The following is a 24270-nucleotide window of genomic DNA, read 5'->3' on the forward strand; positions in this document are numbered from 1 at the left end:
CGTTGCTGATTTTCGCAAACTTCTTTTCCTTTTTTCAAATATTGATGACGTTGTGTCGCATCCTGACCATGCATGGAGGAAAAGAAGATCTTCTTAAATATCTTTGATACTTGGGTTGGCTTCTTTGATTCTCCAAGCTTTGTTGAAGCGCTCCTTGGTCGAAGTAAATATCATCATGAGTGTCAGTCTTCCAATGATGCAGTAACATAGTACCGTAACTACAGCAGTATCATCAGCAATGACATTTACTGGACCTTTTCGAAGAGAAGCATAATCAAGGGATTTGGCTACAATGGAACCGTCAGCATCATCAGAGCATTTTGCCTCGCGTAATTAACCGCCATGCGATGTGCCTTTCTCCTCTAGTTTGCAGTTTCATTCTTGTGCATTTCGTTTTTCAATATTCATTGTGTAGATCAGTTATTTTCAATGTATTGTAGATGTTATTGTAAAATCATCAGAGCAGTTGTGAACTTCAACTTCGGATTGTCTCAGAAGGGTAGAAACAAACTTGATGAATTCAGCCTTGGTTTCGATGCAGCTGAGGTAGCGATCTTGAGTAAAAGGAAGTGAATGGCTCGGATCAATTTTCACAAACGTGCTCTGTGGAACGGAATTTCGGCGCAAGTGCTCGTGACTTTTAGTACTTTCGTCATGATAGACATCAAACACAACAACAGCATGGGTATAATGGTTTTGGATATATTTCACATACGAATTTCAAACTTTCGAAAACTTCATTCCTTTTTTCCAGCGAACTTTATGTAGTAGCCTAGGCCTAATGCACCACCATCGATAACAGAAGTTGCTTGTTGATTTCCTCTAAGGCATGCGACAAAGAGCCAGGCAAAATAATTTTTCGAAGAGAGGGTTTGTCAGGCTTTCTCATCATGCCTTCCTTGAACATCGACATTGGCTCTGAAGTCAACTCGAATTCGAAAAATTGCTCAAGGCTTTCCTCTCTTTCAGCAGCAGCAAACATCCTATTGAACATGATTTTCGAACCAATACCACTTGCACTACTTTTTGTTTTGTTTACTTCCATTAAGGATTCTAATGGTTTGATCAATTGATTGATGCGATAGTAATTGCTACCCCATCTAAACCTTTTTGGATATTTTGACCAATTTGCTCTGCTTGTTCACAATTGACGTCATCTTTTCCAGCGATGGACAGTACTAGACCGTTTGAAAGAGAAGATAGATTTACATCTGGTACCAAGAATGGGTTTTTCGTTGTTAACCAGGCCAGAAACTTTTACAATCTTCGTAATCCCTCTTTTTTCTTGAAGCACCCAACTCTTCATGCTGGTTAGCCTACTTCATAAAAACTGAGCCTTGTTTAGTTGCGTCATTGCTTCATGAATACTTGCCGAGTGACTCACATTAAAAACCCAAAGATGTCAAACACTTTCTGCATACTTTTCCTTCCGTCAATCCTCCACGCGACTTAATTGAGCGCATAAGAGCTTGCTCGATCGCAAGATCTTTCCAAATTCCGGTGAAGCTTTTTGCTGTCCTCTTTACTGTGTGCTGCTCGGTTAGGAGTTGATCGTAGGCCTATACAACCACAGATGAAAAGAGAATTCTGCAATTATCAGCAAAATCTGGAGTCATGGTGTTGAATGTAATAGTAGCCTAAGTATTAGGGTGGATCAAAAAAAACGAATTTTTAGGTTCAGCTTAGTGCATCTGCCAAAAGATGCAGTTTGGGCTATCTTTTACATTGGTACTTGAAAAAACATTTTTTGACCCCGTTTGACCCCTATCCAAGAGCTCTCTAGTGACCGCCGAGGCAAAATTCCTTAAATTGACTATAATTTTTTTTCTAGTGGGTGCAGGCTAGTGGTTTTGGTGTCTATCCCCACTAAATCAAGTCTAGGGAAGTCATTTCTGCAGTCTAAAATCATCTATGGGCTAGCAAAATGACATCAGAGCCTTTATTCAGCAAAAATGCTTGAAAAAGTTGGAAATTTATTGTTTTTTTTAAAAAAGGGCAAAGAAAAACAAATTCATAATGCTTCTAAAGGTATTGCTGTTAATACACTGTAGCAAACATATAAAAGCAAACAATTACCGTATGAAGTTAATTGCAAAAATGTTGACTTTAATTTGTGCATCCAATTATCCATAGCATTACAGTAATGGACACAAAATGCATGACAACGGGTTCAGGCGAAATCAGTATGTTAGTGTTTTGTTGAGGAGCTTATATCAAATCCTGCAGACATATCATTCTTAAAAGGAATGATGACAGACAGGACAGCCACAATCGCCGGATTTGACTCTATTTTATTCGCACGAGTCAGAAGTAAAGAAAGTAGGATTCTTAGTGCAGAAAAACGTCAAAAACACTCTAAAAAAAGAAACGCAAAAACTGCTTCTACTGTAACTTTTAAGATAAGGAACTTCTCTGGTCAGGTTGTTTACATCACTTTGGTGAAATCGTTGCGTCATGTATCTTTGAAGATTTGAAGCTAGAGGTTTTAAAATAACCAGAAATGAGCATCTTCATGAGACTCCGCAATAACTGGGGTTCTATTCCACAGTGGCTAACTGCTAAGTACACTGGATATCAACAGCTTTCCAGTAACAACACACGATCTCATTCAGAACCTCAAAGATGACGTTGTTCAACTTGCACAAAGCAAATACAAGTTCATTTGAGGCGACTATAAATAACTTATGAACTTGTGCAATGTGCATTGCTTATATCAGTCCTGGTCTACAAAATGTGAAATTCTACCGTTCTGGCGCCACACACAAGGCCAGATGGATGGCCAAATTGATTCATTCCTATTAATTGGTGCTACTGGAAAATCAAATAGCTAAGTTACCTAAGGGAACTATCACATCAGGTTCACAAGTGGCTAAACTGAAAGATCTCATGAATTTTATTTCCCTCGTCTACTGTATATATTGGTTTCGGTGTAGTGTTGCTGTAGATGCTCCTTGGAACCGTTTGACTATGTACAAGAACATTCTCAGATATGGAGCAGTGCATAAGTTGATATCAGATGCTGCTGAACGTAGCTTCAAACGTCAATTTTGGTATCTCTCTGCTGAGATGGTACCACTAGACTGGCACTGTTCAGCTCTGAAGTTCAGGAAGAGGTAAACATCAGATGGCTGATGAACTTATACATGTAAAACCTACAGATCCTGTTTTCACACCAGCAGATCGGTTTGGCACTGGCCAGCTACGGACCACGTTTTCCATCAGAAATCAATCTGGAATCAAAACTGACAGATTTTATCACAAAGGACACTCGGTTCTTTTTCTCTGTTTTAGAGATAAATGATGATTTTCTTCCTTTATCAGTAGAGAAATGGTCTGAATCAGAGTCGTACCAGAAAGCTGTTTACAATGTGGCTGAACATGGAGTTAAACTGAGCACCGATCACCTACATTGTGCCAGAAACGAGGAACACTATCAAAACACTTTACAAATAGTGGAAGCTAACAGAAAAGACACACCTAATTTGAGAAAGGAAAAAAACTAATATCCTCTTGCACAGATTAGACTAGTCGATCACATTGCCTTCTGTGACAAAATGTGTTAGTAAAAGTTTACAGTTACTGTATACATACAGATTCAATACCAGGCTTTCATGTAGCAAACTTACTAGCCTATATTGGTAACTTTCTATGGTATTTGATCTATTTCGAGTGTGAAATTAGAATTTTAGACCACTTCCGCTCACTGGAGTTGTATTTTTAGCTACCGTATTCCAACGCGTGAAAAATGTGAATTCACAGACAACTCGTATAGACAAGCATGTTCTTTTAATTCCCTGTACGATAGATAGTCGAACAGGCAAAAGTTTTATGCATATTATTTTGTTGAAACATACAAATTCTGTTGAGAAGCGTGAAAATACCGGTAATTCAATATTTACTTAATGGCAAACCTAAAAATTTGAATGGGATGGTGGCCCACATAAACGTGCCCCAATTCTACTGATTTTTGGACCAGCAAAGATTCTTGGCTAGTGGAACAATCTCACAAATCTACAAGTCAATAGTACAAAAAAAAGTAAAAAACAAGGGGATTGAGTGCACACTACCCAGGATGTGTTCAATGGGATGCTTATTCAGAAGCCAAATGCAAGTTTTGCCTCTATTAAACATTATATAAACTCAATTAAGTTAAGTGTGATCAGATACTTACAAACATTGAAATAAACAATATCTAAAGCTGTAATAAATGCAATAGTTAAGTTTACACTATCAAATAAATATATATGCGGCATGCAGCTGCACTATCGTATGCTTCTGTAGTCTATTGGACCTCATATCACCTCAACCACCTCATTGGACTAGAGGCCAGTTTGCACATAAATGGTCACATCCTCGTGTGTTTTACCTAGGTTACACTTTTTTTAGTATTTCATCCATAAAACTGCCCAAAATATCTAAAAATGCCATTTCTTTCCCATAAAATGCCTTTTTTAGAGCAAAAATGTCATTATGCAATTTTGGCTGCCCATGCATCATTTTAGACTGCAGAAGTGACTTCCTAAGACTTGATTTAGTGGGGTTAGACACCAAAATCATTAGCCTGCACCCACTAGAAAAAGTATTATGGCTAATTTAAGGAATTTTGCCTTGGCGGCCACTAGAGCGCTCTTGGATAGGGGTCAAACGGGGTCAAAAAATGTTTTTTCAAGTACCAATGTAAAAGATAGCCCAAACTGCATCTTTTGGCAGATGCACTAAGCTGAACTCAAAAATTCGTTTTTTTTGATCCACCCTACTAAGTATGCTTCAAATACAAAGATAGTTTCACATCTTTTTCGTATCTAAGTATAATAAGTATGAACGACATACTCCAGAGACTAGACGAAAAACTTAAGAATGAAGGTTTTTTTTCACTTTTGCATAACGTCGATGTTGGTACCGAAGAGGAGTGCTCGTACAATGAAGATGAAACGGGACAAGACGAGGAGGAAAGCAACATCTTTGACGTTTTTGATGATGATGATAGCTTCAATTTTTGTTTCGCTTACTTTGTTTAATTCTTGTTAACGAATGTAGAAAAATAACTCCAACAGTGACGAATAATTTCAAATTTACCTGGAATTTATAGATTTATCCTTTTGCTTAATCGGTAATAACTCTTTTTCTGTACATTTTCAGGGTTCTTGTTAGTAGAAAAAGTTATTCCCCTTGAAAAAAGCTAAAAAATGATGTATAATATGTCCTATTTTGAAAAACTTAAAATTTTCTTAAAGAGTCATTTGGAAAAAGGGCCCAAAAGGGGGTTTCCCATCATCCGATTAATGGGGATTTTTTTTCTGAGCCATTTGCATAGTATGAGGAAGGTCTGAGAAAAGTATCAGCTTGATAAAAAAAATTTCCCACAAAAAACCTCCCACGACTGCACTATTCGTTTTGGCCTGACCAGAGCACTCAGTCTGTTCTAGGAAGAAATTAGTATTAAACTATTATTGAGCCTATAAGCATGATTATGCTTTGTTTTCTGCGTCCCGCTTCATTGGATGGCTGCGGGAAAGGTCCATTGCTTTAGTGGGGGTGCTTCTTGTGATCTTTCATAAAAAATGGCTGAGCAGAGCTTATCCGCTAAATTGACTGTCTCATTGCAGCCTAAACGTTCAGCCTACTCCGCACGCTGTGTTCTGAAGTGCTGCTTTTTAAAAATGTAAATAGCAGTTCTACTTCTGATATCAGTTTGGTTAGCATGAAGTAGCAGAAATTGCAGTTTTATTGTCATAATTAACACTGGTATTATTATTTTGGGCAGATGCATGAAGATTCGCAAATTATTTCAAATATGTGGTTACAAATATTAGTGCACGGTAACCCAGTTGTAGGCTACAAACAATAAACGAATTCATACTGTATTAGATCATATTTATTCGGTAACTACCCCAACAGTACAATACAGCATCGACTTCCTGTACTGTAGCCTAGTACATACGTATGTCGTATAGGCTATGTTTTATAAAATGAGCAAACTCATAGTATTGTTCTGGGCAGTTGAATGAGCGATTGGCCAGATTAAAATAATAATTTAATATTTTGTGAATATAACCAGATACAGTTGCAGTTGCGTAAATGCACAAAATTAAAGACTTGATTGATGTTAGAGCAACTGCCTCATGTTGATTCAAGATAGCACAATTTCATATTCTGGTGGTTACATCAACACAATACAGTTGGAAATCAAGAAAGTTAGTAGGCCTATGATTTTGCTATTTCTTTTACTATACAAAACAAATAACACATCAATATGAGTTAGACAATTTTTTTCTAACCGATGCAATTTGACGGCTTTAACTTTTGTCCAGACAATTGTCAGTTTTTATCTAAATTTACGACGTTTTTCGACAACAGGAGGACAACTTCCCCCGGCTCGATCGCCTGTCTTAGCAATCAATCAATGCTAGTACTTTTAAGCAAGGCAATGCTGTCATCAGCACAAAAAGAATAAAACAGAAGTGGCATTGGCACAGTGAGTAAATGCCACAAAGAATGAGCGTCAAGCGTCCAAAAAAGTGGAGGAAAATCAAAAATTTCGAAACTTAAAAATATGTAAGTAAGTAAAATCATTGCAACGATTTTAAAAAAATACGAGTGTGTTTTCCTCTTATAAAAACACAGCACAATCCAAGACAACGAATTAAGCATACCACATGCTATGTTAGCTTGTATATTGTACCCGTAGTCGAATTTCTTGAAAGAAAGGTACAAAATATGCATCAAGTATAACAAAAATATAACGTAACCTGAAACTAATCGCAGAGGCTTTCGTTTACTTGGTGAAAATTCGTAACTCCATCGATATAGAGCATAAAACAAGTGAAATACAATTAAAGAAGTTGCACAAAAGTAATCCAACCTCTCCGTCCACGGAAGATCGCGGCAGTGGAATACAACTGACCATAACCAAGCATTTAACCCAACAACTACTTGTAAAGTTGCCATACCATACATGGGGGCAGATTTTGGAACACGTGCTCTGTAACGTTGAAACCCAATCATATTAGAAATACCGTTCATGATAGAAAAAATAACAGATGCCGGTTCTTGTATTCCAAAGATTCTAATAAATGGCCATTTTCCGTAAAATTGTGGAGTTGGTACGCTGTGTTGTTCGAAGACTCTTACAGCGTCCCACATGCACGAGTGTCTGTGAAAACAACAGTTATTTGCTGCTGCAAAGACACAATAAAAATGAACAACGTCATTGCAAAATAAAAGGGTCTGCTACTATTCGGTGTGTCCGATTCGGTGAGTCTGATTCGGTGAGTTCCTAACCTCTAACCCTAACTCCAAACCCCTAACCCTAAAACGGCAATGATAATTAGGCTACGGTACCCAATAATTAAAAAAAAAATTGAAAAAATCCCCCGTTAAGGGATCGGACTCACCGAATCGGACTCACCGAAACGGGCCATTCCGAAATAAAAAGTATAAACGAAGTGACATTTCAATGAGGAAATATCAAGTGCATGCTTGTTTTGCTATGCTATACAAAATTTAAAAGGCCATATCCCGTAAACCTTTCAAGCAAACATACAAGTGTTGTACACTACAGTAGTTCATGCATTAACTTGAAGATAACTATTATTTTTGTGACAAGTGAGCCACCATTCTAAAAAAATGAATGCTGTAATTATAAAAAAAAACTGTAACATGTTGATTGTTAAATGTAACTATATTTCTAAATCTACTCAGTTCACAAGAGGCAATCATGGATCATCTCCGTCACCTGCAAGTAGAGTTCTGTATTTGTAAGGTAAAAAAAAAGGGTTTTATCACAAACAACCTTTATCGGTTTTATCGCATTGCAGCCCAGTTAAAGTAGCTTTGGGGACCATAACTTTTTTTGTTATGACATTGGGTATCCCAAAAAACACAGCCATATTTGTACTTCATCAAATGTTTAAAATCACATTATACAATTACTCATCACAAGTTGTACTGCACTGAGTTGAAATGTGCTCAAAATAGTATGATAATGTACTAAAATGCAATGATACATTAAACATTCTTCGTGCTTCCATGGACATTTCAAATTTGATTATATTCTTCTATGGTTAAGCAGTATAGTTAAAGCAAACAGGCTATGGTTAAGCAGTTCAACAACTATGGGCGGAATTCAGAAACCAGACTTAAGGCGGCTTAAGTCTGTCTGGACAAAATTCTGCGTTAAGCGTCGATTTTGCGATTCAGAAAGCAGACTTACGCTTTAGCAAGGCTTATACTCGGCTTAAAAGCCGAAAGATATAAGCCACCTGCGAAGGTGGTTTAAGCCTCTGTTGAAGGAAAAAGTGTTTGGCTAATACTGGAAGTATTGAAAGTAGGAGGTTTGTTACAGCATTTTTTAAAAAAATAGACCGTCTGGTGCAAAGGCCACGAGACTTTTTTGATAGTTTTTAATGTGAAGCAGGTGTGCCTGTTATCTTAGCTTGGTTGCAGGCAGAGTTTCGGTCTGACAGTTGGCTTGATTGTTGAATAACTAGACTGCTTTCAGACGCTGACAATAGTAGGTTACTAGTGTTATTGCTGGTGGTGTAAATTTTGAAATGCCTATTTTGTGTTGTTGAATAACCAGACGCTGACACGCAGTTTAGTAATACTGCTTGTAACATCACTTTTGCAAACATACAATTGTGGTTGGTCATACTTTTTCCTTTGTCTGCAATGCCAGGAAAAAACAAGTCTATTAACTATCTTACATTTGACAGTTTTCAGACCAAAGGGAGTCTATGCGCCCGCCCTTTTAGTCATAAACTGGCAACAGTATTCCTACAATTGTACTATTTTTAACTTTCAAGGCATCAAAAATAACCTGAGTTATCTGATTCTTTCAAATTGATGAATTATTGCAAACGAAAACCATGTGCGTATTGGCATAACGTTGTCTTAACGTTGTTTCAGTGCGTAATGAGTATTACTTGCTTGTGAGGGAAATTTTTGTGCCAGATCTGTTGCGTCATGGATTACTTGGCATCTACGGTACGTTAACGAACCACTTACTGATGCAACTACAACGTTTCTATTTCAACGTCACAAAAGACGACTTTTTTCTAGTTGTAGGTTTAAATAGCACAACATTGCATTATTTGTTGATTTAGCATGAATATAGCTCAGCTATACGCAAGCACTTCTTCGCGTCAGTTAACTATCGCTAAGATATGAACTACTAAATTCAGTGAGCAACTTGATGAGCGAGTTTACTGCGCTTTTAGATAAACATAGTTTATACAAATTCCCGTAACCCTTTAATGTAAATTGCATTATCATTTCTTATTTCAATAAAAATACCAAGAGGATTTAATTACAACGATTCTGAACGCCAACTGCTTATTGACCTCATCAAAGATTTTCCAGTGGTGGAAAATAAATAAAAAAATGATAAAAAAGCCTTTCCAAAATAATCAAGCGAGGAATGATTTAACTAAAGTTTTTGACGCGAACAGCTCTACTGAAAGGACCACCCAGAGAGCAAAACTCGTTATATTTACATTGATTCAACGTCTGCAGGCGTTGAATCAATGTAAAAATAACGAATCTTGCTGTCTGGGCACAGATCAGCTGAAAAAGTTAGGTTTAGTTAGTCCATCTGAAACATGGCGTTATTGACACAGGTTTTGGTTTGATACTTAGGTCACAGTATATTATTGCATATAATTGTATTTTCGTTTTCTCACAAATTTGCAAACCATTGCTTTTAGGCAACTCTTCGATGAAGAGTATGCAAATATTCACATTGAAAGGCCTGCTCGCAATCATGCAAATCCTTTTAATCAACTTAACGACAAGCAGTTTTGTCAACGTTTCCGTCTTAACAAAACTGCAACTATGGAACTCTTTGAATTGTTTAAAAATGACGAAACGTTGACAGCCCGATTGCATGCAATACCGCCCATAGGCTACTGCAGCTATTGATAAGCCTTCGATTTTTTGCAGCTGGCCATTTCCAGAGAAGCGATGGCAACTTGGCCGGGGTTAGTCATAGTTCTGTTTGCAGAATTGTAGCGCGTATTTCTCGGTGCATACCCATTGTCACCCAATAGGATTCCATCAATTTCTCCTTTCTCAAATTTATCTCGAATGATGCTGTTGTCAAAAATCCGCGCATCATGTGTCAATCCTGGCCATGATTGTGCAAGCAAAGTCAAAACTTTCCTATTTAGGCATCAAAAATAACTTGAGTAACCTGATTCTTTCAAATTTATGAATTATTGTAAACGAAAGCCATTTGCATACTGGCATAACGTTGTTTTACGTTGTTTCATTGTTAAATGAGTATTCCTTGCTTGTGAATGAACTTTTTGTGCTAGATCTGTTGCGTCATGGATTACTTGGCATCTACGTTAGGTAACGAACGACTTACTGATGCAACTATAACGTATTTCAACATCATAAAAAAGTGCTTTTTTCTAGTTGTGAGTTTAAAGCACAACATTGCCTTATTTGGTGGTTCAGCAGGAATGTAGCTCAGCTTTACAGCCTTCAGTTTCACGCTTCATTGCCTCAACCAAAGAGTTGCTATAGCAATTTCTCTTTCGCGCGAAAACAAAGAGGCTTAATACGGTCTTGTCTTATATAAGTCGCGCGTAAGTCGAGTTTCTGCATCGCAAATAAGCTTCTCGTATAAGCCTGGCCTATATAAGTCTGACTTACGCATAACACTGACTTATTTTGAGACGCAAATCTAAATTCCGCCCTAAAAAGGCAAAGTTTTGTTTTAGCAACATGTTTTTTGTTTATGTTTTCTGCAATGCTGAACACTGGTATTGATTAATTATCTGACCAAGCCCTAAAGAAGTCAGTGGTGTCTGAATGACGAAACGGAATAAATGCAGATTATCATCTGAAACATTTTGAATTTGATACTATGTTGAGCTGCAGGATGGTGGGGTGTCTGAACTTATCAGTTGCCCCTTGCAGCTGTGCTGTCCAGGTAGAGGCTCTTTGTTGGAAACTTTTGTTTCTCATCTGCTAGTGTGCAGATGGTACTCACAGGATGGAGCATGAGAACACGGCACTTGTCATCCATCCCCATCTGCAAGCCATCTAACGGAGTGAAAGGTCTGCATGTCATAGATGATGAAACCAAAAACTGGCTGCTCTCTAGTAGCCTTCCAGTGTAGTACGGGAACATCGTGAATCTGGGCTGGTAAAAGGATAGAGCCTAGGGCCTCGGCCCCAGAGGCTCACACGAAGACGATGTTAGACAATCTTGATACTTTAGCTTAAACACCAGAAGAGCGTATCATGTTATTGAATTGAATGCCTCGTGAACAGTTTCAGTAAACTAGTGGTATGCTACTTGCTGTACTTCATTGTGGTGCTTTGGAAATCAGCAAACATTGAAGGGCTAAGAGCCACTTTTAAACTTCAAATTTTTGCTTTAAAATTTTAACAGGATAGTGTTTGTATCAAAATGAATCAAATAAGATGATATCTTGAATATTCAAAAATAAAAAAATTTTAACCCCTTGTTTTGCATCACCTTAATGCAGTGGTTCCCAACCGGGGGGAATTTTGCAATTTTAAGGGGGGAATTTGGTTTTAGGATTGCAAACCTTTTGAAGCCTAGTAAGTTGGTCTAGACTAGAGCGTTAAAGAGGAGATTCTTATTAGATTAACTCTCGATCATTTAAGCAACTGTGCACTGACATGGATGTAGACCATCACGTAGGCCTACTGTTTCATGCAAATACACGATGACTTTCAAGAGGAAACGTAACCAAGCGGGTGTTTGGGCTCAGAGACGAGCTTACATTATTTTTTGACCTTTAATTGCAATCACCATAAATCTGGTCTTTGTTTGCCAAACTGCATGAGTCTGACTGTTTTAGAAACAGGAAGAATTGTATTGTCCAAAAATTGAAAGAAATTACTAGGTTTGTATTTAAATTTTTCCTGCAATTATCAATTATTTACAAAACATTGTCATTTTTTGTGCAAAGTGAAGTCTATCCAGTTCTTTCTTCGCAAAACGCGTCAATATCTCCGTGACAACCTTTGTGCGGCAAGCGTAGTACTTGCCTGACATCTACCGGTGAAGTTTATCTCAGTTTGAACAATTTTTTCCGATATCTAAACGGAAGCAAAAAAAAAATCAAAAAAACACAGAATTTTTGTAATTTGTCAGAAATTTTAGTCTTTTAAGGCATTTTCAAAACAAAATGCACAAAATTTGTAAACATACCGTAAAAGACTGTTGAAAATGCAACAACTTTCATATTTTGATTTGTTTTCTAGCAGTTACCGTTCTCAAAATACAGCAGTTCAAAATCAAAGCCTTTGCTCAGGCTAAATCCTGAAAATTTCATCAAAAAAAGCGTGGCAGTGATAGTGTTAAAGAAAATCGGAATTTATTTCATTGTTGAATAATGACAGATGGATTAGATTCCTTGCTTATTTGGTTGATATGCTTGGTCCATTGAACAAACTAAATCTGAAAATGGAAGGGAAAAACACCAATATATGTATATATTCAATCAACATCTCCGTTTAAAGCAGATTGCGCATCAACATGGGTTATCTGTATCCATGAGCCATTGACATATTAATGCCATGTGAATTTACAAGCTGTACTGCTTCCATGCTGGCTTAAGACAGGTTGGAAGAGAGTGATTAATTTATGTCACTGCCATTAGGAGATTGTCTTAAGGTACTAGAAGGCTTTGCTGTCCTGGTTGTGGGGACACTACGTTTTGTCTGGCCTCTACCTTTTGACCAGCCTGGCTAGGGTGGCCCTTCCAGGAACAGATGCCAGTACCACAGAGAAAATTTAGAATAAACAATTGAATATGTTACCATGTTTAAAGAATTATCATCGGTGCTGGTTGTTGACTGCAAAGAACAAGTTCTTCCAGAGTTGGAAACAGAATTGATTTTGCAACAGGCCTCGAAACAACTTTTTTTTCCGGCGGCCAAACGTGTCCGACTGAAGCAAGCTGTTCGGTGGCCAAGCACATGGCGGCCAACGGAACGTCGACACGCATCAACATACAGTCTTCAAAATTAGCACATTTTTACTTCGAACGGCAGAAACGTTGCCGAGGCCAAACGACAAAAGTTGAAATTGCCTCGGCAATTGCTGTGAACGTTTATTACGAAACAATTGTACGTACCAAAACATGTAAAACGAGAAGCAAAAAATATACTAGAGTAGTCTATCATGACCGCACTGTTTGATTTGTTGTGATGTAATAATACCAAAAGTAGCAATAAAGCGAGCAACAAGATACGCACGTCGCACGCTGTTACAGCAATTCACGTTAAATAACTCACGGGCGGAAAAGTAAGTTGATTTTGGGTTGATTCAACGTTCGAGTCAGCACAGATCATCCATGCACAGATCGATTTAATTTTCCGGCGGGTTATACTGCGTAACAACAATGCCCAATAAGAAATTTACGTTTGTTTTACATTAATTCGACATCTAGCAACGTTGAATTATCATAAAATAACGTTAATTGCTCAACCAGGTAGGTCGGTAACAAATTAATAGCTTTCTGCGAGAAGATTGCCTCGATTTATGCATACACTAACATAATTTCGGCACAATTGCGATACTGCAAACAACACAAAGTCTGTTTGATAAAGAACTAGCTGTCAGAATCGGAATCATCAGATGCTGTATCGGAGCACGAGGTTGTCGCGTCATCACTGGAATCAGACACATCAAGAGGCTCATCGCTTGGCTGTAAATCTGCACCGTCTTCGCCGTTCGCAATGAAGCGTCCACGTTTTGCGGCTTTCGGGCTTTGATACCAATCCACATGCCTCTTTCTTTTTCGTAGAGCTCCATCAGGGTGTTGACTAAGGAACAAATCTATGACTGTGCCATTACGACTGGAAGGAATGTCTAACCCAGGGGTGGGCACACTTTTTGAATTAGGGGCCAAAATTATTTTGTTCTTAGACTGGCGGGCCAAGTGATCGAGCCGCCACTTACATATAGTTTGTCACACGAATAACAAAGGGACAAAAAAAACGGAAGATTAAATTAACAAATAACTGAAAAATACAACCAAAAAACAAAATCGAATTTAAATACGACGTCTGACAGGATTGTCAAGCTTTATTTTTTGCCAAAGCATCGAAATTTGGCATCATTTTGGTTGTGGCGATAGTCAGGATAGATTTGAGGTGCGCATCACTCAGCTGAGACCTGTGGCTAGATTTGTTAAAATTCATCAAGCTGAACGTCTGTTCACAAATATATGTGGAACCAAACAATACCAGCATTTTTTGTGCCACCTTTCGAATTTCTGGAAATCTGGTGTTGCTTAGCGATGCGTAAAACTCATTTAGCTTCAGGGCTTCGAATTTCTCCTTTAAAACGTAGTCACTCTGAAGATCGATCAATTCCAACTGCAGTTCTTGTGGTGCTGTTGCAGCGACTTGTGAAAGTGGAGCCGAAATAATCTGAAATGGTTTTTGGAGTTTTTCGAAATCAAGAAATCTACGGCAAAATTCGTGGTGCAAATCATTTAGTGATTTGCTGTATTTATTTGCATGTTTAGGGGCTTCTTTCATCGTCAGTAATGTGGGGAAATGAACAAAAGAATTGTTGGACATTTGTGCTGAGAATAAAGCCAATTTTGATTTGAAAGCCGTAACGCTTGTGTACATATCGTGAGCGAAGAGTTCTTTCCCTTGCAGCTTTGCATTCAGCTCATTCATATGTGTTAATATATCGACAGAAAAAGCAAAATCACAGAGCCAATCTCTGTCCTCCAGCTCAGGAAATTCATCAGCTTTCCCGATTACATTCTTTCCCGATTACATTCTACATTGTATCGCTATTTAGAGACAAGAGGTATCTAATCCTCCTATTGAAACTTCACAATAATAAAACTTGCAACATGTCGATAACATCCGGCGGGCCAGAATACAAGAGCCGGCGGGCCGGATTTGGCCCGCGGGCCGTAGTTTGCCCATGTCTGGTCTAACCCTAACCTTACAAGCGCTCGTGTGGCCTCGGCATTTTTATTGCCGACGCTAATTTCGAAGGCTGAATGTGAATATATCGCATCAATAAAGGGATTGTGATGTCACTTGCATCCTGCTTATGTCAGACATCAGCTGCTTGGTCAATCAATAATGTTAACAATTCAAGCATAGACATTAGACAGTGTGTACCGTATTGTGATTTATCGGGTGCTTTGACTGCTTTCTAATCCTTTGTGATTATAAGTGGCAAAGTACTTTATTCACAAGGCCGCTTGCGTAAAATTTTCTCTGAACTTCATGGCGGCCGACGGAAGGGCGAGACCCGGCGGACAAAATGTCGGTTTTTGTAGGTTAATCGCGCCATGGCCGCCTTCAGTTTCGAGGCCTGTGCAACATCTCACAGCATTAGAACTAGAATTCATTCGATATTTTCCTGAAATTTATGACGATGAGCTTGATTTAATACAAAATTCATTCACATTGTTAATGGAAAACTTCCCGATAAATTGCAGAATGAATTTTTAGAACTTAAAACGGATTTTCCACAAGAAACTTATTCAGAGAAAAAAAATCAATCACTGGATTTTGGCCATTAACGTGTAATTCCTATCCCAAAGTGGCAGAAAAAGCTATTCGAAGTATCCTTTCGTTTGCTTCCACTTACCTATGCAAGTCAGGTTTTTCAACTCTTCCAAATGAAAACTAAACAGAGAAACGGATTAGACGTGGAGAATAATATTCGTTGTGCTCTTTTCAATACTCTTTCACCACATTCATGAGTTGTCAAAACAAAAAAATCACAAGCTTCACACAGACTATAAGTTTCTGGGCAGCCGATTTGTAGCAAGAATTGACAGCGATAGACACGTGTTTCGCCCATGAGACTGGGCTCATCAGTATCGCACCGTAGTGTTGAACTGTTTTATTCGCATCAGTAGCTCACGGTGCAAAAGATTGACACGGCGAGAGAGTACAAACATAGCCAGGTCGAAGACTTTAAGAAACCGGCCTGCCACACCCCGCGGCGGCGAGGAGCGGCGTGATTTATGGGGTGACGATGCACCCGGAGGGTTAAGTCCACCAGCTTAGGTCGCGAGGGCCAGGCTGGGGAGTCGAGGTACCTGTGGAAGGAGAGTGTGGATCGAAACATTATATGGTCGGTCCGCAAATTTAGAATGGCGGAGCGGGCCAGGGAGACAGGCTCTTTCTGCATAGCCCAGAAAGAACCCCTGCGACGGACCGGGCGACCCGTCGCGTGTGGACGCTGGAACCGGCAGTAATTGACCGCCGGGCTGCGCTCACGTCTCCTTCACGCGTCCTCGCGCAGGTACTTTGACTCTTATACCCGGTCTGCCAGTAAGCAGAGCAAATAAAATTGGGGTCTCCCACGAGGAAGAGAGTCGAACCATTTAAGGATAATTTGGCTCTCGTGGCAGACGAATATTCAATAAAAATGTGGAGCAGAGGCACGATTAATCAATATACTGTAATCAAAAAATATGTAATCAAAAAATACTGTAATCAAAAAATATACTGTAATCAAAAAATATATATACATTTCTGGGCTGGGCATTTCATACATATAAGTTTCTGGGCAGCCGATTTGTAGCATGAATTGACAGCGATAGACACGTGTTTCGCCCATGAGGCTGGGCCCATCAGTATCGCACTGTATTCTTGCCACTTGGGTACTCGACCGCCGCTTTACCAGTCAGTTCAACTCTTATCTTTGTGGACTTATCGTTTATAGGAGGTCTGAATGGCTATCGTGGAAGCTACACCGTTATGGTTAGCGAATCACAACTGCTGCTCGCTGTACTAGTGAGTGCTCAGCCTTGTGCTGACGGCCAGGAAGAACGCTTCTTCTTCACAAACTAAATTTATAGGGGGGGGGGGGGGGAATTTAGATTTGAACATCGATTAAAAGGGTCCACCGGACAAAAAAGGTTGGGAACCACTGCCTTAATGATTATGTAATACTTCACACATATATAACTGAAATATAATGATCCTGATAGTTAAAAATGAGTTAAATTTCTCACTTGCATTCTGACATACAATCCCAGCCCATCCATTTCATTAGTACAAATTGCTCTTTCAAAAATGTTTCTCCGACACATTTTTTTTTGGTACACACTTCTAAGCATGACTACAAAAAAATATAGCACAAAATTCAATATAATATATCAGTTTTTTCTCTAAATTTAAAAAACACAAACACTAATTTTTTTAAATTACGGTACATTACAAAAGTAGAAATGTTCAATTACGATAAGCTAAGACATTTAAAAAAAGCTTCCAAATACAGATTTTGTTTTCTGAACAAAGCTATGTAGCAACAAGCAAATTTTTGGAGTGTAAACATGAGCAGTTGTCGAAACATTTGTGCATCAGAAAACCTTCTCTTTTTTTGTTCTGCAGGTTAGCTTTTGAAATAGTTCAAATACATTTAACTCTAATAAATAAAAATTTACTTATTCCAAAAAGCTTGCCGAGATTGGTCAATTAATTGTGGAATGTGGAAGTGGATATATATTAGCCCCAGAAGAAGAAAGTTTTTTTGAGAGCTTAACCCTAGTAGTTTTGCATACTTGTAGAGGCTTTGAACTACAGTACTGAAACAGACTGGTCATTGAGTTTGGCAATGTCAAAGTTTTGTTGCCTTCCCAATTATTCCATCCATTAAGTGCTAAATAGGGGTCTGCTACTATTTGCCGAGTCCGATTCGGCGAGTTCCCTATTCGGCAATTTTTTGAAAATCCAACGACGCCTTCTGCAAATCTAATGATTGAATATTATTCAATATTCAGACATTGAATCAATGTAAATACAAACTGTTAGGCTAATTGGGTTCTTTGAATCCTATGTCACCGTCTGTATGCAAACTTAGAATATATTATTTTTGTCATCAAATTACCTAGCCTAACTATATTTTTAGAAGTAGTGCTGCCAAACCTTTTTATTTTTTGTGCTAAATTTTGTATCATCAAAACTACTTTACTTCTGTAGCTTTAATGTTTTATACAAATTGTTGCAACAATAATCTTTCTCCTTTAATTTGCTTTTGACTACAATTTTTTTTGCATTTTTATCACTACCTTTTTGGTGAAAATACAGTATAATTGCATTTAAATCGCCATAAAACTATTTCAGTTGTAACTTTTGTAAAACTTTTGGAAAGTGAAATTGATTGAACAAAGTTTATTTGAACAGAAGTAGTATGTCTGCATTTTATTACATCTCTATTGTTATTTACTTTTTTTTGAATCCGCATGGTCACACTGAGCCGGTTTCCTGCAATGTTTATTTTTCTGAGTCTTTTGTGACATCACAACCAAGTTTTTGAATGCGAGAATCTCAAAGTAAAAACTTCGGAAAACTTGTAACTTTTTGAATTTCTTTTGTGTTAAATCGCCCTTGTTGCTCTTGCAAGTGTTAATTGTAGATCTATTTTACAATCGACAAAATAAAAATTTTCTTTCGTTTAGCGACATTAAAACGATGTAAAAACGACAATTTCTGCTAGTCGAGATAACTAGGCTACGGTACCCGATAATTTCCTTTCAATCCAAGCTGTAGGCCACACATATTTGGTTAGCCTTTTCATTCTGTTACTACAATGTAAAAATGAACTGTTAGGCTAACTGGGTTCTTAGAACAAATTTTTGCTGGTCGGGATAACTAGGCTACGATACCCGATAACTTCCTTTCAATCCAAGTTGTAGGCCACAGATTTGTTGATCCAAACTAATCATTTTAACTAATCAAAAGTACTAGCTTATAGACATAAACATGACGAATGACATAAACATGACGGATTTTAATATTTAATAGTTCAAACATTTTATTTTTATCTGCACGATTTTAACGTTTAGCGACGTTAAAACGATGTAAAAGCGGCAATGATAATTAAGCTACGGTACCCGATAACTTCCTTTCAAAAAATCGCCAAATAGGAACCGCGCCGAAAAAGACTCTCGCCGAAACGGGCCATTCCGGCTGAATAGAGAGGAATAGAGAGCAGTTCTTAAAAAAATGAATTGCTCAATTGCACAATGCACAATCCAAGAGCCAAAACAGTTCCGCTTAATCTCACATATTGTGCACGCAGTCGCACAAAGTCAAGCCCTATCAGAGCACGGAATGGCCCGTTTCGGTGAGTCCGATTTGGTGAGTCCGATCCCTTAAAGGGGGATTTCTTTAATTTTTTTTTAAATTATCGGGTACCGTAGCCTAATTATCATTGCCGTTTTAGGGTTTGGGGTTAGAGGTTTGGGTTAAGGGTTAGAGGATAGGAACTCACCGAATCAAACTCACCAAATCAGACTCACCGAATAGTAGCAGACACATCAAAGCAGACAGTTCATAAATACCATGCAAATGAATTATCGTAGTTATATATAAGAATTTCTAAAAAAAGAATTGTGGATATTGTGTATACATGCAGCACATTTTTACAATAATTGTAAAAATTACTGAATATGACTAACAACAATTGCTGAATATGACTAATTCTGTATATTATATGCTTTATTCTGTAATAATTATCAAATTAGTTTTGTAATAATAATTATTGCAGAATGAAGCACATACAGACATTTATTATTACAGAATTACAAGGCCACAGCCACACGCACACAGACATTTAAACATAATTATCAATTTTATAACATCATTTAGTCGAATAATTATTTCCACTTTTTACTCACCACAAAAACGTTAGATCTGTCTCCAATTGATCCCCAACATGTATTTATCCAGTAAACAATAAAAATAAATAAAAAATATTTTGACATTATAGTTTGCAATTAACAATTTATCAATTTTTTCTGCTGGCAAATAAACAAAAATAGACACAACACAATAAACAAAAATAATTCGCACAGCAAGGATTACAGCAAAAGACCAAAAGGTCACCCAAGTCAGCTGCCACCCGAACATAATAAGCAAAACATAGAAAATAAAGAACATGATACTTACTACTTACCATGATCAGTGAAATAACAAAAACAAAACAACATAAAGACTATGTGCAGGAAATAAGCAAATGATATCATATATTTTAGAAATGATTACCGTACAAAAGTATTTTGAGGAACATTAATATTTAAAAGTATTGTAACATCAAAATCAAATGTATATATATATAGTTACTATTCTCTAAAGCCTGCTTCACCCAAAAAGGGGAGTTCATCAGAAGGTTCTTATTCAAATAGAATTAATTTTTTATCCAGGGCCTTCTGATGATCCCTCATTTTAGGGTGAAACAGGCTGTAGTGTAGAGGCTTTAGAGAATATATTTGATGTAATCTGGGTTTTTTTTTTCGGTCATTTATCGGTCATTGACCGATTTTTTAGAAAAATGTCCGAAAAAAATATAGTCAATTCGGTCAAAATGTCCGAAAAAATACGTACGCGCTCAAATCGATTTCAGTGATTGCAAAGAAGCTTCTTGCGCCACTGTACGATTTCTTGTCAATCGGAAATACAAGACGTAGAAAACGTTGATCCTTTTAAACGTTGATCCAATGTCTTATTATATGTGATAACGCAAATACAGAAGTCAGTCTTCGAAATTAGCGTGGGCAATCGGCACTTGTCGAGGTGATTGCCGACGCAGATGCGTGAATGGCGCATTAGCGTTGGCAATAAAAATGCTGAGGCCACAGGAGCGCTTGTAAGGACCAAAAGATTACAAAAAAAAAAAATTTTCTTGGACTACACCAGACTCTTACTATTGCTGGATGTTTTATTTGGGTTACTTCCTACTTCGCCGGCGCTTAGACACTTGCCCAGCTGAGAGAATTGAATCTTTCATAAATATCATCCTATTTGCATTGATTCAAAGATGGTAGACGTCAAATTAGTCTAAGCATCTACTCCTTATCGCGCCTCGCGACTTTGTGTTGCTCGCAGTATCTCAATTGTGCCGAAATTATGTTGGTGTAAACGTAAATCGAGGCAATCTTTTCGCAGGGAGCTATTAATTTGTTACTGGTACCTGGTTGAGCAATTAACGTTATTTTATGATAATTCAACACCACTAGATGTCGAATTAATGTAAAACAAACGTAAATTTCTTATTGGGTACTGTTGTTACGCAATATAACCCGCCGGGAAAATTAAATCGATTTGTGTTGCCTCGAACATTGAATCAACGAAAAATTAACTTACTTTCCCCCCCCCCCCCCCGTCAGTTATATAACGTTTATTACTTAACAGCGTGCGTATCGCGTTGCTCGCTTTATCGCTAGTTTTTGGTATTATTACATCACAACAAATCAAACAGTGCGGTCGTGATAGACTACTCTAGTATATATTTTGCTTTTCGCTTTACATGTTTTGGTACAATTTTTTCGTAATAAACGTTCACATGCATGCCGTTTGGCCTTGACAATGTTTTTGCAAAAATAAAAATATGTTAATTTCGAAGACTGAAAGTAACGTTTGTCTGTTCTAACTTTTCTCAGATAAAACACGACAACGTTTCTCAGCGAAACTCAATGTTGTAACTAGTCAGGAAGTGCAAATTTTCGTTTGTATTAGCTACTTCAAAGGAAATATTTTCATCAGAAAAAATGACCGAAATAAATAAAAAATGACCGAATTTTTTCAAGTCATTTCGGACAAATGACCGAAAAGTCTCAGCGAAAAAAAAACCCCAGGATGTAATTTGCTCTGCTTGGCATTTTGCTTGGCATTGAGCACTTTTTGTAGCATTAATACTTAACACTAGAACGGCCGAAAAAAAAGTATACCTCCAACGGCCGCTGGTGTTGAAATCAACACTTTTCACAAAAACTTTATTTTTCCGCAAAATTAACAGTAAGAGTTCGTTTTATTTTACAGTGATAAAATTATCTGAAGCACTTATATATATATTACTTTCGTCACCTATTTGCGCTGTTCATGTTTTGGTTTTAGACAAAAATTATGACGTAGGCTACCAGGTTTTGATCAGTTCGAAGCTTACTGTATCTGTATCTTGACTCTGTACGATAATCTAAAAATTCAACAGAGCGAAGACATAATTATCATAAAATTAGCACAAAGTTTTCTTATTCAGGAGAAAAAAATCAAACAAACCTACAAACACTTTACGTAGTGCAGCATTGGCAGTTGGCACTCTATAACTTTCCAGTCAGCATTATCACACTTCCCATTTTTCGACAGTGGCGGAAAATGGTAACTGTATTGTTTTTGCAATAACGTCCAGCACATTTTCTGCCTTTTCCATACGGTCGTCCCTTCTCTTCTTTTCTCTGCACTGTCGGCTTTTGTTTCAGCACATGAGCAGTTCCCAAGCTCTCAATTTGGAGGATAAAATCACGTCGGCTGATGTTGCTGCCGGAATGTTTTCTAAAAATAATCCAAGAGTTCAAAGCTGCAATATCTACTATATTTGTTCAAAGTGCAAGAGGCCATCTTCTGCTTGCTGCATGTGTGGTGCATTTTCTTGCCATTTGGTCAAACACATCAACTGCTACTTTGTTCTCGCTATAAAAATGGATCACAGAGGGTTTATTTTTCTCTGTTGCATCAATACTGGGGCTGTCATGCATAGTGGAAAGGACATTTGCATTTTTTTGCACTGATAGTTTACAAGCATGCAGCTGCTCGTTGAATTGTTGAAGAAATTACTGAAAAATCTTTCTCCTCCACCCTTGGTCATCTCCTTTACTGTTAGCTCGAACAATTCCAACAATGGTTATATTTCTTTCATGTAGCAAACCAGCAAGATTCACCTTAGTAAAGAAGTTAACTGTTGTGATGTTGTACCCGCCTTGTCTGTGTAAATTGGTGGTGATCCTGATCACTACATCCTCGGGGAGAAGCCTTTCATTTCGTTGCTCTCTTTCAATAGCTCCGAGGTACGATAAGTACGGTACGGTATTGCATACGTGTTGGGAATGAACTTCGGCTTACACCCAGAATTTCATGCCAAACTGGTCTAGTTTGTTTGGCATGAACACGATAAAAGGACATCTGTTTTTCATTGGAAATAGCTGTTTATCGATTGACAGACTGGTCTAGTTTGTTTGGCATGAACACGATAAAAGGACATCTGTTTTTCATTGGAAATAGCTGTTCATCGATTGACAGGCTCAATCCGGAGTGTAATTGTTGATGCAATTAGCAACAAGTCCTTTCAGTGGCTCGCATATGAATAAACGTATCTGTTACAAATCGCTGATAGATTTGTGGAAGGTATTTGTAAACTCAGAAGGATGACCTAAAATCAAGCCGAGCTAGCCTATAACGCACATCAAGCCGGGCTAGCCTATAACGCACATCAAGCCGAGCGTTGGACAATTACCATGAGAAACGCTATAAGTAAGTGTGAAAACTATTGAATTAGTTTTTTCACACAGAAAATATTTTTATACTTTGCAAATCTTATTAAATTTGTATGAGGTGTCGATTTTGACACCTCGGCCGTTGGAGGTATATCCGCACATTGTAGATAACATAAAAAGATTTTTTAGACAAATAATACTAAACTATAAAGTGTAAGCATAATTGGGAAGCTATTGAAGGTTTGAAAACGTTGCGATAACAATTAAGGCCCAAAATAGTGAACTAAATTTCTAAAAGTGTCGATTTCGACACCTCGGCCGTTCTAGTGTTAATACCGGTAGTACTTATTGTTTAAAAGTACCGTACTGTAGGATGTTTCTTTTAATTCTTTTGGTATTTGATTCCATAGCAGGCCTCGAAACTCACGGCACAGCATGTGATGTCCGTGGGAAGTACCATCTAGATCAGTCATATTTCTCTGCCAAGAAACAACACAGGAACTAGCGATTAGGCGGGTCAATATAAGGTTTGACCCCAAAAAAATTTATACAAAAGATTTTTTTGTTCTAAGTGTATGATTAGGTTGTACTATACCCCAGAAAAAAAGTCTACAAAAATCTGACCCCGGGAAAGTGGTCAATTTACATAATTTGAAAATGGTGACCCCCCAAATTTTTCAATGTACACAAAATTTTTTTTAGTTCAATTAACACACTATAAATGTTTTAAACACATATAAACATGGTATCTATGCACCAAATGAACATATCAGAAACCGTCTGTGATGTCATTATGATGTCATGAAAGACATAGGCGTCGATTTTTTAACATTTAAGAAAAAATCTGAGGGGGCAAGATGATAAAAAGTGTGAAATATGTACCCAAATTTGAACAGTTCCATAAAATTACACTGTCAAACCTACAAAAAAGAACAGAAAAGCAGGGTGGCTGCCCCCCAAACAATTTCTACTGGGGGGCGCGCCCCCTGCCTCCCTGGAATCGACGCCTATGATGAAAGAGTATATG

At 37.7% G+C, this 24270-nt stretch overlaps 1 protein-coding gene across 1 annotated transcript; it reads right to left on the reverse strand.

Moving 5' to 3' along the window:
• Positions 1-5727: 5727 nt before the first annotated feature.
• LOC145772485 (GPI-specific phospholipase A2-like PGAP3) lies at positions 5728-19780 on the reverse strand. The gene is made up of 3 exons (XM_082584364.1): positions 19656-19780; positions 16989-17095; positions 5728-7153 (listed from the first exon to the last, which is right to left on the reverse strand). Exons 1-3 carry the CDS (start codon positions 19740-19742, stop codon positions 6397-6399), a joined length of 951 nt encoding a protein of 316 aa, XP_082440490.1. The 5' UTR covers positions 19743-19780; the 3' UTR covers positions 5728-6396.
• Positions 19781-24270: the final 4490 nt, after the last annotated feature.

This window comes from Aplidium turbinatum, chromosome 1 (assembly GCF_918807975.1).
Source record: "Aplidium turbinatum chromosome 1, kaAplTurb1.1, whole genome shotgun sequence".
NCBI classification, from domain to species: domain Eukaryota; kingdom Metazoa; phylum Chordata; class Ascidiacea; order Aplousobranchia; family Polyclinidae; genus Aplidium; species Aplidium turbinatum.